The sequence below is a fragment of the Cucumis sativus genome, chromosome 1 (assembly GCF_000004075.3).
Source record: "Cucumis sativus cultivar 9930 chromosome 1, Cucumber_9930_V3, whole genome shotgun sequence".
In the NCBI taxonomy this organism is placed as follows: Eukaryota; Viridiplantae; Streptophyta; class Magnoliopsida; order Cucurbitales; family Cucurbitaceae; genus Cucumis; species Cucumis sativus.
Genome location: NC_026655.2, coordinates 1,536,172 through 1,547,847, shown reverse-complemented (window position 1 = coordinate 1,547,847; position 11,676 = coordinate 1,536,172). Strand labels below are relative to the sequence as shown.

Here is an 11,676-nt window from a genome sequence, read left to right as displayed (position 1 = left end):
TTTAATTAATCAAATTGATTTGATTAAGAATAGCAAGAAAGATGATCTTTTTCAATGATCTATGTACCATAGGCCGCCCCTAGAGCTACTAGGTAGGATGAAATTTAGCCAATTGAAAAAAATCATCTTAATTAAAGAGGGAAAAAAAACTATATGGTAGCTGAATTATTTAAAACTTTATATGATATATATAGTAAAAGTACAAAAATATTTATTCAAACCCATCTACCTATTTTTATGATTTTTTCAAAAGTTCCAAATATTATCGTGTGGGTCCGTGTTAAAATTAAATCATCGAACCAACTTTGCTAAACATTAGTCTAAAAATCTCCGTATCTTTTGAAATTTGGAATTCGAAAATAACGATTATAAAACATATCGAATCGTTTGGAATAAATTAAAAAGTAAAATTATTGATTAGAAAGGTTGAGATATTGATTAGAAAGATCACATGTACGTGCGTTCAAAATTCTCCGCTCTATTTTGTTAATAAACATCAATAATTATGGATAATTATGTTGGTTTATTAGATGTGTGGTTGTGAGAATTTTTTTTTGTTAATTATTAATTATTTTGTTGCAATTGTCAAACAAATAGGTGCCCAATTTAGTGACAAATGATGAATGTTAGCAATGTGGGGATAAAATCATAAATACATCAAGTCAAATATCATTTTCAAAGCACACGAGTTCTTGTTTTTGTATCGTTTTAATTAGTAAATAGTTAAAAGTAAATGGTCAAAGAAATTGGTTTGATTTTTCAAAATCATATTATTTTATTTTAAATGCCAGATTTCAATTATTATATATTATTTTTTATTCAAGATAATTGTAATATATCAATATTATGAGACATAATTAACTTAATTAGTACGAAAGACAGTTCATAAATTATAAAACATAAAAGTCGTCTACACCTTTATTTGAATTTAATATTAAAAAATGGTATAAACTAATATCAAACACGTGATCAATATGAGCACAAAACAACAATTGATTTGTGTTATCCGAAAGAAAAAGTTAAATTCTCTGACCTTGGTTGATCAACAAAGAAATGGTCAAGTCGAGTTAGCCACTAGCACTTTGCACATATGTCAAGCAAAAAGTTTAGAAGGTGAGCCTTGTATCACACCATCATGTACGTACTCAATACAACATCACATAAGTAAGAGTACTCTTGTAAGTCAATTTGTATTTCAACACAACGTGTTCATTAGGAGCGAGAGAGATCCCAAAATGAAATACTCTTTCACAAGATTAGAGATACTCGAATGATCTTGATATCATCATATAATATAAAAAATATTGAATAAAGTTAAAGGGTGTGGGTGTGAATGAAGAATGGTGCACACGAGTGGGGGGAATAATAATGCATAGCATGTTGGAGAAATTTGGAAGGTCAGAGTTGGGATCGACCGCGCTCCACCGTGGACCGGCCTACTTTTTAGCCCAATCACATATAGTTTCAAATTTAACTACGTGGCAATGCCACCTTTTTCCATATTCTCCACATATATATATATATATATATATAATATGATGCGTTTGATATAAATTGAAAATTACAGCGGGATATAAATATACTAAAATGAGTTTGGTCAAGTGATATTGATATAATATTCATATCAAAAATTCAATATTACACCTTTCAATTGTTGTACCAAAATAAATTTTGGGGTAATATTGAATGTAATCTACGTAGATTTTTCTTTCTTTTAATTTGAAGTATCTAATAATTTAAGGATTACGTAGAGAGAAAAAGCGATACCTACACCATCGTGTTGCTTGAAAGCAAACAAAAATGACTTATACATATATATCATTCACGTTTCACTCAACCATACTTTGTACTGTTGTACTAATTCAACGTGTATTCGACACAACATATAATGCAACAGAATGATTTGAAATCTTTGGAAATGAATAAGCTTTCGTTATCACCCAAAGCATATTGAAATTGAATTAATAAGGTCATAAAAGGACTGAAAGTAATTAAGATAAGTTAGGCGCTGGCACAATGTTTGATGGTTTTCAAGCATGCAATCTTGGAAGGGAACAAGGCAAATGGCAGAAAATGGTTGGATCAAATAAAGATTAACAAAAAGGAGAAGACATGCATATAAAAATTAGGCATAGTCAACTTTTTTTATTTTGAAGCATATAATATCTAATATATAATCTACATTATCTCATGTGATTTTGTTTTAAATATCAATTATTGTCACAGAGTGAATCATTTGTTTCAAACATTGCCTAACTTAAGATGTGATTTCTTTGACAAGACCAAAATTTGTTTCAAATTAAAGTATACAGTGTTCCTTTTGCTTTATTTATTAATTACATCTAAACCACACACACAAAGATATATAGAAAGACCATTATTGTTATTGGGGGATATGTAATATTATATGCAATTATTCTTACTTTAATCTATATTATTTTTCATTTGTGTGTTTATAAGATGTTTACTTTTTATCTATAAAATTTGAATTGTTATCATATATCATGTTTTTCATTTGTCTATAACAATACTTTGCATAAAAAGCTATTTTAGCATCATAAAAAGCTATTATATTCCTATATATAATTTTATTAAGTTTTTGCAGTAATATATAATAGTATATTTTTACATGCTTTTATAAATGTAAAGTATAGAAGCTAATAAATATATATATTTGGAGATTAGGAACTAAAATAAATAAATAAGTATACAATTTTAAAGATAAAATAAGCATAAATATATATATATATATATATATATAGTTTTCTATCGATCTTAAATTAAAAGAAGCAATAAGGGAAGAATATTTTCGTTCCCATTTTGCCCTTGCAATCTTTTATAATTTCAATTTTATCATTCGATCACGATTATTTTGATTGAGTTATTACTTGTAAATCTACAAGTATATGAAAGATTAAAATCTAATAGTGGAGGCATCGTTGAACTAATCAATATGTTATTTTCTTGGTTACAACTAACATTTACATCATCTTATCTTACTACAATTATTCAAATCGAGATGAGATATCTAATACATTAGTGTGATTTAAAGGTCTATGAGACTTCGTTATTGTTATGTAGCGATATAAATATATTAATTAAACAACCACATCTTTTATCCTTTTGAAAATTTCAAGAATTTTTATTTATTTTTAAAATAAATATAACCAATCGGATCAAATATTATTGGGTGTATATGTGTGTATATATATGTATTGATGTTTATTAAATATTACTTTCTTTTTATTACTTGTCAAGCTTTGCGTTTAAACACAAACCGATTATTGTATATTAAGCAAGATGTAAATTGTCAAAAAAGATAATCTATTGTATGTGATTAATTAAAAGGGTTAGATATGATAATAATATATATTAATCAAGCAAAGATTGAAATTTTATTTGGCTATATTCATTTGTCTCTTGGTAAATATAGTTTTAGATATTCATATCAAAAGCAAAGAGAAGATTGGATTATTATGTCTTTGTTAAGTACACCAACTTCTCTAGTAAAACATATATAGTCAAAAGGTTTAAATATTTTTGTTCAACAAACGGAGTTTATGTTGTAGAGGTTTAAATTAGGTAAATATACAAATATATAACTATATTTAAAACCATATTTACCTTCCATCTAAAAAAATTCGATTGGCTAAGTCGATTGTATTTTCATAAACTACATAATCGTTTTTGTCTTTGTTAAATCACGTGGACGTCTTTATTTTTTTATATTTATCACATGACACTTCATTCTCCTTCATATTTCTTACAGTCACATGTTGTATCAGTGACGATTAGAAATGTCCCCAGGACGAGACAGAGATGGGACGCCCTTCACTATCCTTGCCCCTATCCCCACGAATTTCTCCTCAAGAAACGAAGTCGGGATTCTGTGGGAAAATACTCCCTACTTTTGTTTTTGTCTTTTTGTTTTTATTTTTTATAAAGAAATATGAATAAGCACACATGCACACATACGTATGCATTTTTGATTGAAATGAGGCTGGGGTTGGGGAATGTTCTCGAATCAAAATGTTAATGAGAAAAAAATAATTCCCACTCCCTTCATTTGTGGAGATTCTCCACCTCGTTCGAGGTGAGTCCCAAGGAAGCCCCGATCCTGAAAATTAAGGGGTCGTGTGGCCCTTCGACTATGAAAAAGTAGAGTGGACTATTTTAGTCCATTCCATGTTTGCGTCGGGGGTTATCATAATCCTAGATTTAGGATTAGATTATACTTTTTTCCCTTATTGTTCGTCTGTCACTATTCCTCACTTCCTCATTTCACTATTTCTCCCCCTCTCATCTCTCCTACGTGACTGTTCCTCATTCGCTCCTTTCACTACTTTTTATTTATCCCAACATTTATTATAATAACTCAAACGATAATCATCTGCACTCCAAACACATACTATAATAACCATAAACAATAACCCATTCTATGTCCCAAACGCCCTGAAAATGAACATTAGTAACGATATCACAGTATGTTTCTCCCAATTAATTTATATATTATTATTATTATAAAAAAATATTAATAAAAGCTATAGGCCCAAGGCCCAACTCCAGCCCAAACTAACTCCTAAGCCCTATCACTATCGATCTATCATTGAGAAAAACCCTAATATTACTTTTGGTCTTATCAACGTGATCCTCCCTCCCTCCCAACTCTATTTGGCAGTCCCCTCCGGTCTCCCGTCTTCATTTCTCCTCACCGTTGCCTCGTTCGTTGCCATCCCTAGTCATCTTGTTGTTTTTATTTCCTCCTTCGTTGTTGTCTCTGCAGCAGCATTCAAGATGGTTCAGCGTCTTACATACCGCAAGCGCCATAGCTATGCTACCAAGTCTAACCAGCACCGTGTTGTCAAAACCCCTGGTAAACTCTCGGATTCCTTCTCACAGCTGGTATATCAAGCGTTTTTTTAACTTCATTGTCAATCAATCGGTTTTCGTATTTATTGATTCTGTTCTTATGAGCTTTTTCTATTTTGTGTTTAGGTGGGAAGCTTGTGTATCAGACTACCAAGAAAAGAGCTAGCGGACCCAAATGTCCGGTTACCGGCAAAAGGATTCAGGGGGTATGTATTTGATTACCCTTATCTGCTTCTTTTATCACTTAATCTTATTTGTGTTTTGATTTGTTTATGATGGTTATGTTATCTCTTTGTAGTTTAGATCTTTGCCGTAAATTTCCTTTGAAACTTGTTTGTTGATAAGGAAAGATGAAATAAAAAATGATGCAGAAAATTTGTTCTAGTTGCCGCATTTGTGTTGCATTAGAGAAAAAATTGGTCTCCACTTACTGAAATTTTGGATTTTGGTTCTCTGTGATCGCTACACACCACCTGTTACTGATTTTTTTTTTCCGAGTTCATTTATAGTTTTTGTTTCCCTTTGTAATAAAATGGTTATGGCGAAATGGTTTCTGATTAAGTTGTTATTAGCGGATTCTAAAGGAATCTCGATTAGCTGCTGTTCCACTAGCCTCCTGAGTAATCGATATACTATCATCGAGCTTAATGAATAACAGACTTCACAGGCTACAGTGATCTTATAATCACAATATACTGCTCTATACCTTTGTTTGAATATCATATTTTACCCAGAAGGGTCAATCTGTACTACTTCTACTTAATGGTCGGAAGGTTTTTTCATTGGCTTAAACTTGATTCAGATTTATTTTTCTGAAAAAAAATCCATTCAAGAACCCATAGAACCGTATATTAAGTTGATTCAGAAAGTACAAAACTTCATTCTTTTAAACTGCATCCTAATGACACTCCTGCAAAATATGCCTTCATTTTATATGTTAAGATAAGATAGCTGCATTGTCTTAGGTCTTTCCTCCAAAAGTTGTGAATAATTATTCGGTTATCAATCTTGCAAATACGTATATATTCACACTTTTGCACCACACCAACTTATGTGTCTATACTAAATTCATTCATTGTAGATTGGTTGATGCATGCATGTAAATTTTTGCATCATTACATTCATTGTTTATATGGTGGTAGACACGCTTGCATTTACATTTGGTACTTTGGTTGATTTTTGAACTATATGATAGATAGCCTTGTAAATTTAAGTATGGTTTTTAGAAATTGGGTATGTTATATTTTGTTCATTTGTAACGATGGCTCAATCCGATTGTGTTAAGTTAATCTGTGTAAGTTTATGATTGTTGCAGATTCCTCACTTGAGGCCAGCTGAATATAAGAGGTCTAGACTGGCTAGGAACCGTAGGACCGTGAATCGTGCATACGGTGGTGTTTTATCTGGTGGTGCTGTGAGGGAGAGGTTGGCTTCCCAATTATCTCTCATCATCTGTTTGCTTGTGTTTATGGTAGTAAGGTATTGTGCTAATCTTTGTTTGGTTTGGGATAGGATCATCCGGGCCTTTTTGGTGGAAGAGCAGAAGATTGTCAAGAAGGTATTGAAGATTCAGAAGGCTAAGGAAAAGCTGGCATCAAAGAGCTAAATTAATTATGTTTAAATTTTGACTTTTTTGTGGCGTGATGCTGAATTTTAGCAATTACTACTTAAAGTTTGTTTGTGGAAGAACGAAATTTTAGGCCAGGAGTTCACTTCTATGATATGATGGCATTTCTTCAACCAATTTCTTTTAGTGCGTTTGATTAATTGTTTCCTTTCCAGCATCTTCTGTTTCCTCAAATTAGAACGTGTTCCACTTAGGGTGTTCATCGACCATAAATCTTTAGCGAAACACCAATAGTTTTCTCTTAAATTCGATTTGGTTATTGGAAATCTGATTTATTACGGTGTTGACAGTTTATGGGTGATCGAAGTAAAAGACAACGAAGAAGACCTCTTGGTCGAAGTAGGTGGTTAGTGTGGTGAGGAATGACCCTATAAGCTCTGAAAATTAAATATTGAATTAAGCAAGTAGATTGAGTAGCATAAGCAACTTAAGTATCAATAACTTCTTTTAACTTCGTACTCAATAGTTTATGATTATTTTTCGACTACTCATGACTGCATCCATTTTGTGCTCGAACATAGAAAACATGCATCTACTTCTGAACGAGAATTTAAATTTATGAAATTTGATTTTAGACTAATAGAAAGCTGATGTGGCATATTATACTTATATATATATATATTTATTTATTTAAAACGTAATACCTTTCTCTTTAATGTTTTTCTCTTCCTCTCCTTCCTCCCTCCTTTAATTGACGATGGCAACCATGAACGAGCAAGGAGAAGGAGAAAGGTGACAGAGAAACACTATAGTGCTACTGAAATCAAATCTGAATCAAATCGTCATGTTTTGAATTTTCTCAGAAATTTTTTATAATAAATAAATAATATAATGGTATAGATGTCCATGTCATGTATCTTATTAGACCACCTCCCTCTCATTAGTAAACTGCCAAATTGCCTATAATTAATTGGCAAGGAAAAAGTAAAGATTGGTCTAAAATTCATAAATCTCCACTTCTTTTCTATTTTTCCCTTTATTTTATTTCTAAAATTAATTAATCATTTTCTTTATTTTTGTATTTCCTAATTATTATTATAATATTTTCGTAATATATACCGGTCGTCACCGTTCCGTTTACCAATTTTACAACAGAGTAGTAATTATTGTAACATAAAGGCAATTTGGGCCGAACCGATGTGTCTAAAGAAAAATGAGGTGAAACTCATGTGCTGACGGGAAGGAAGAATTTTAGTTGAGCGCTGGAATCTGCTAGCGTTTGATTGAGGTTGTAGATTGAACAAAATCGTTATGATCCTTATCAACAGGAGAAAATTGAACTTGGCACTCTCTCTGTGTTCCCATGTTAAGATCAATTTTTCAAATTTTCAGTTGCTTGTTCCCAGGTTCATTTGGAGTTCGGGTTTGAAAACAGCCACTGATACAATACCCAACGGTGGCTATTTTGCTAAGGAGCAAAAGTTCATGTTTCTTTTCAAGCAATGTTCCACTTTGAAAGATTTGAATCAACTCCATGCCAGTATTATTCGATTGGGTTTCGATCAGAATCTCTTTGTTATTGGCAAACTCATTGATTTTTGTGCGGTTTCGGATCATGGAGACATGAATTACGCTGTTGTTGTTTTTGACAGAATCGAAAACGCAGATGGGTTTCTTTGGAATACAATGATCAGGGGATTTGGAAGAAATCGTAAACTGCTAATGGCGTTTGAGTTCTACAAGAGGATGTTAGAGAAGGGAATAGCGGCGGATAATTTCACTTTTTCTTTCTTGCTGAAGATGACTGGGCAGTTGGGTTCAATTATGTTGGGGAAACAGTTGCATGTTAATATTCTGAAACTTGGCCTTGATTCTCATGTGTATGTGAGGAACACGCTTATACATATGTATGGCAGGTTAAAAGACGTCAATATAGCACGCAACCTGTTTGATGAATTGCCCAAAACAGATTTAGTGGCTTGGAATGCCGTAATTGACTGTCATGTCTCTTGTGGAATGTACAACGAAGCACTTGACTTGTTTGTTCAAATGTTGCAGAGTGGCGTCGAGCCAGACGAAGCCACACTGGTTGTGACGATTTCAGCATGTTCTGCATTGGGTGCACTGGACTGTGGGAGGTGGGTTCATTCCCATGTCAACAGTAACGATAGGGGAAAAACTATAGCTGTTTTCAATTCATTGATCGACATGTACGCCAAATGTGGAGCGGTTGAATACGCCCGCGAGATGTTTAACGCAGTGAGCGGCAAGAACATAGTAACGTGGAACACAATGATCATGGGATTAGCAACACATGGTGATGCAGAGGATGCACTGACACTCTTCTCAAACATGTTAGCCGAGAGGGTGGAGACTCCTGATGGTGTTACTTTCTTGGCAGTATTGTGTGCTTGTAATTATGGAGGGAAGGTAGAGGAAGGGAGGAGGTATTTTGATCTTATGACCAAACACTTCAATATCCAACCCACACTTAAGCATTATGGATCCATGGTGGATATTCTGGGACGAGCTGGATTTGTAGAAGAAGCTTATCAGCTAATAAAGAGCATGCCAATGGAGTGCAATGCTGTCATATGGAGAACATTGCTCGCAGCCTGTCAGATGCATGGAAACGTTGAACTCGGGGAGAGAGTAAGTAGCCATGTGCTAGAGATAGTGGCAGATCATAGTAGTGATTATGTTCTTCTTGCAAATATGTACGCAAGTTCTGGTCAATGGAATGAAATGATAAAGACCAGGAAATCAATGCACCGGAAAGGAGTGGAGAAACCAGAGCCAGGTAATAGTTATTTGGAAATCAATCCATTGTAATATGATGCAGAAAGGGACGAAAGTTATATCTAAATTTTCAGTGTCCATTCATTTGGAGTTCTTATTTAACAAGTAAGTTTTTACTCCTTTGTCTTCCTAATTCTTTTAATGTATTCTGTTATCCATCATAGTAGAATGGCAACTCAAGGTTGAAAAGCAGGAACATGTTTAATAATATCATAGAAAGATTTTACAACTGAAGTAGTTAGTTTCCACACTATTTTTACAAGGGGAAATCCAAGGCAGGGTTGTTTTGAAGTCTAGCCAATTCAATCTATGACAGTTTTTCCTTCGTTTCTTTCCATTCTCTTATATCTGCTTTTATCTTTGCTTGCACACTCGCACTAAACCCCGGATATGGTTCATATTTGAATAAACTTTGAAGAACCTGCAACCAAAAAAAATCAGAAACAACAGGGTTGCTTCAATGCCACACCACTAACAACTCTTATAATAGGGGAGACACAGAGAAAGAATACCTCTAAAACTACAAAGAATGGAGCCATTAGAAAAGCTTGTGCAAGATTGTCTAACAAAGCCGGTGCTCGTTTCTATAAAACAGAGGAGAGATTAAATGAAGAGGGTTAAGAATAAAGAAGAGATGAAATCAATTTACTTTAGATGAAGTAACCTGTCTACCTCAAATACTCCATGGCCTATAAACTGATTGGTCCAACAGAACAACTGAGCGGCCAGTACAACCTGATATACAATAAATATGAAATAAATTTACAACAAACAAACACTTCTTTGAGGTATCAAACTTTAACACATCGACCAAATTCCAATCAGATAATATCAGATTTAGGCGTGTCCATCACTTGCCACTAATACCATTTACACGAAAACCCATCAAGGGAATTTCAATCCACTCAACAAATTATCCATTTGGAAAATTATTAACCAGATGATTAGCTATCCAAATGCTGTAAGCTATAGAAAACAAACTAATTTACTTGAAAAACACAGAACCCAGAAATCAAATTAAAGAGAAAGAGGGGGATTGATTACCTTCCAAGTCTGAGAATAACCAAGTTTATTAGCGATAAAGCTTGCTCCAACCCAACAAACGAAACAAAGCAAAGCAGCCATGGACCCAGCTCTCTTATCGAAAACAACATAATATGCGGCATACATTAAAGTGAAAAGAAATCCGAAGTTCAAAACCAAGCCGTGGTCAAACCCACAAGGGGATTTGGGAATTGTGTAGAATGAAGGGGTGAAATACAAATACATGAGACTGGTGAAGAAGATTGGCCACACAAACAAAACGTGGATGAAAATGTTCATTGGGTTGCTGTGATAAGCGCCATAGAAGGCGAACTGTTTCTCCAGATCAAACAATCCAGTCTTCCCCATAATGAAATCTCCTGACAAACAACCCAAATACGAAACGGAACGATCGCCGGAAAATTTTCTCAGAAGAGGTGAGGCGTGTAAGGTAAGATGACCGGAGAGATTATGAGGGTAAGAAGATAAATGATCATTAAAGAAAGATATATTAATTGGGTTGGTTAAGATCGTCAGCAAAATTAATCTCAATAACAATTCGAGATGATAAACTGTTTAAAGTGGAGTTTCGGTTGGAAATATTAAATAATTGACGAAATTTGTGAATGGTCCTTTATTTTTTTTTTTAGAAACTTTGAAATTCATGTTTCTTTAATTTTTTATTATTTCTACAACACATTGCATATTATTGTTTCATTATTATACTAAATGTGCGTGATGCATAGGAGAACCAACAAATTGGAGTTATATTAATTTGAAATTCATGTTTCTTTAATTTTTTATTATTTCTACAACACATTGCATATTATTGTTTCATTATTATACTAAATGTGCGTGATGCATAGGAGAACCAACAAATTGGAGTTATATTAATTGTTATATAATTGTATGTATCCTATTGTATGTATCCTACTTTATGTTTGACCAGATTCAAATAAATATATAGCTAAAAATTGGTGGTTTCCATTAAATTGAACTGTCCAAGTCTAACATGTGAAGGGAGTCAGGGATGTTCCCGTCCAAAAGAAAGAAAACAAGCCAAGCCAAACCATTTCCTCTCGTTAGGTTCGGTTGTCGGTGGGAAGGGAGAAAGGGAGAAGTGAACAGAAAAACTAAAAATTGGCCCATGCAGGTCTCGAACCTGCGACCTTCGCGTTATTAGCACGACGCTCTAACCAGCTGAGCTAATAGGCCAATTTGTTTATCAAAAGTCATGATTCTCTTAAGTCAATAAATAGGTTGCAAAAATTAAGAAAAAATTGCAAAATGTCAAGAAAATGTTGGCCCATGCAGGTTTCGAACCTGCGACCTTCGCGTTATTAGCACGACGCTCTAACCAACTGAGCTAATAGGCCATTTTTGTTATTCTCTAGACATATTTAGTAAGTGAATCAAAT

At 33.5% G+C, this 11,676-nt stretch overlaps 3 protein-coding genes and 2 non-coding genes across 5 annotated transcripts; 2 read left to right on the top strand and 3 right to left on the bottom strand.

The window, feature by feature from the left end:
• Nucleotides 1–4,630: 4,630 nt before the first annotated feature.
• LOC101203135 (60S ribosomal protein L34) lies at nucleotides 4,631–6,622 on the top strand. Its single transcript, XM_004138127.3, has 4 exons — nucleotides 4,631–4,873; nucleotides 4,996–5,075; nucleotides 6,185–6,294; nucleotides 6,382–6,622. The coding sequence occupies exons 1-4, from the start codon at nucleotides 4,795–4,797 to the stop codon at nucleotides 6,473–6,475; spliced, it is 363 nt and encodes a 120-aa protein (XP_004138175.3). The 5' UTR covers nucleotides 4,631–4,794; the 3' UTR covers nucleotides 6,476–6,622.
• Nucleotides 6,623–7,614: 992 nt separating this feature from the next.
• On the top strand, nucleotides 7,615–9,351 carry LOC101214145 (pentatricopeptide repeat-containing protein At1g59720, chloroplastic/mitochondrial). Its single transcript, XM_004138254.3, has one exon. It carries the CDS (start codon nucleotides 7,748–7,750, stop codon nucleotides 9,266–9,268), a length of 1,521 nt encoding a protein of 506 aa, XP_004138302.1. The 5' UTR covers nucleotides 7,615–7,747; the 3' UTR covers nucleotides 9,269–9,351.
• Nucleotides 9,352–9,411: 60 nt separating this feature from the next.
• LOC101202902 (uncharacterized endoplasmic reticulum membrane protein YGL010W) lies at nucleotides 9,412–10,817 on the bottom strand. Its single transcript, XM_004138126.3, has 4 exons — nucleotides 10,280–10,817; nucleotides 9,908–9,970; nucleotides 9,748–9,819; nucleotides 9,412–9,656 (listed from the first exon to the last, which is right to left on the bottom strand). Exons 1-4 carry the CDS (start codon nucleotides 10,625–10,627, stop codon nucleotides 9,543–9,545), a joined length of 597 nt encoding a protein of 198 aa, XP_004138174.1. The 5' UTR covers nucleotides 10,628–10,817; the 3' UTR covers nucleotides 9,412–9,542.
• Nucleotides 10,818–11,399: 582 nt separating this feature from the next.
• On the bottom strand, nucleotides 11,400–11,473 carry TRNAI-AAU. Its single transcript has one exon. It is a non-coding gene; the product is annotated as a tRNA-Ile (tRNA).
• Nucleotides 11,474–11,560: 87 nt separating this feature from the next.
• TRNAI-AAU lies at nucleotides 11,561–11,634 on the bottom strand. Its single transcript has one exon. It is a non-coding gene; the product is annotated as a tRNA-Ile (tRNA).
• Nucleotides 11,635–11,676: the final 42 nt, after the last annotated feature.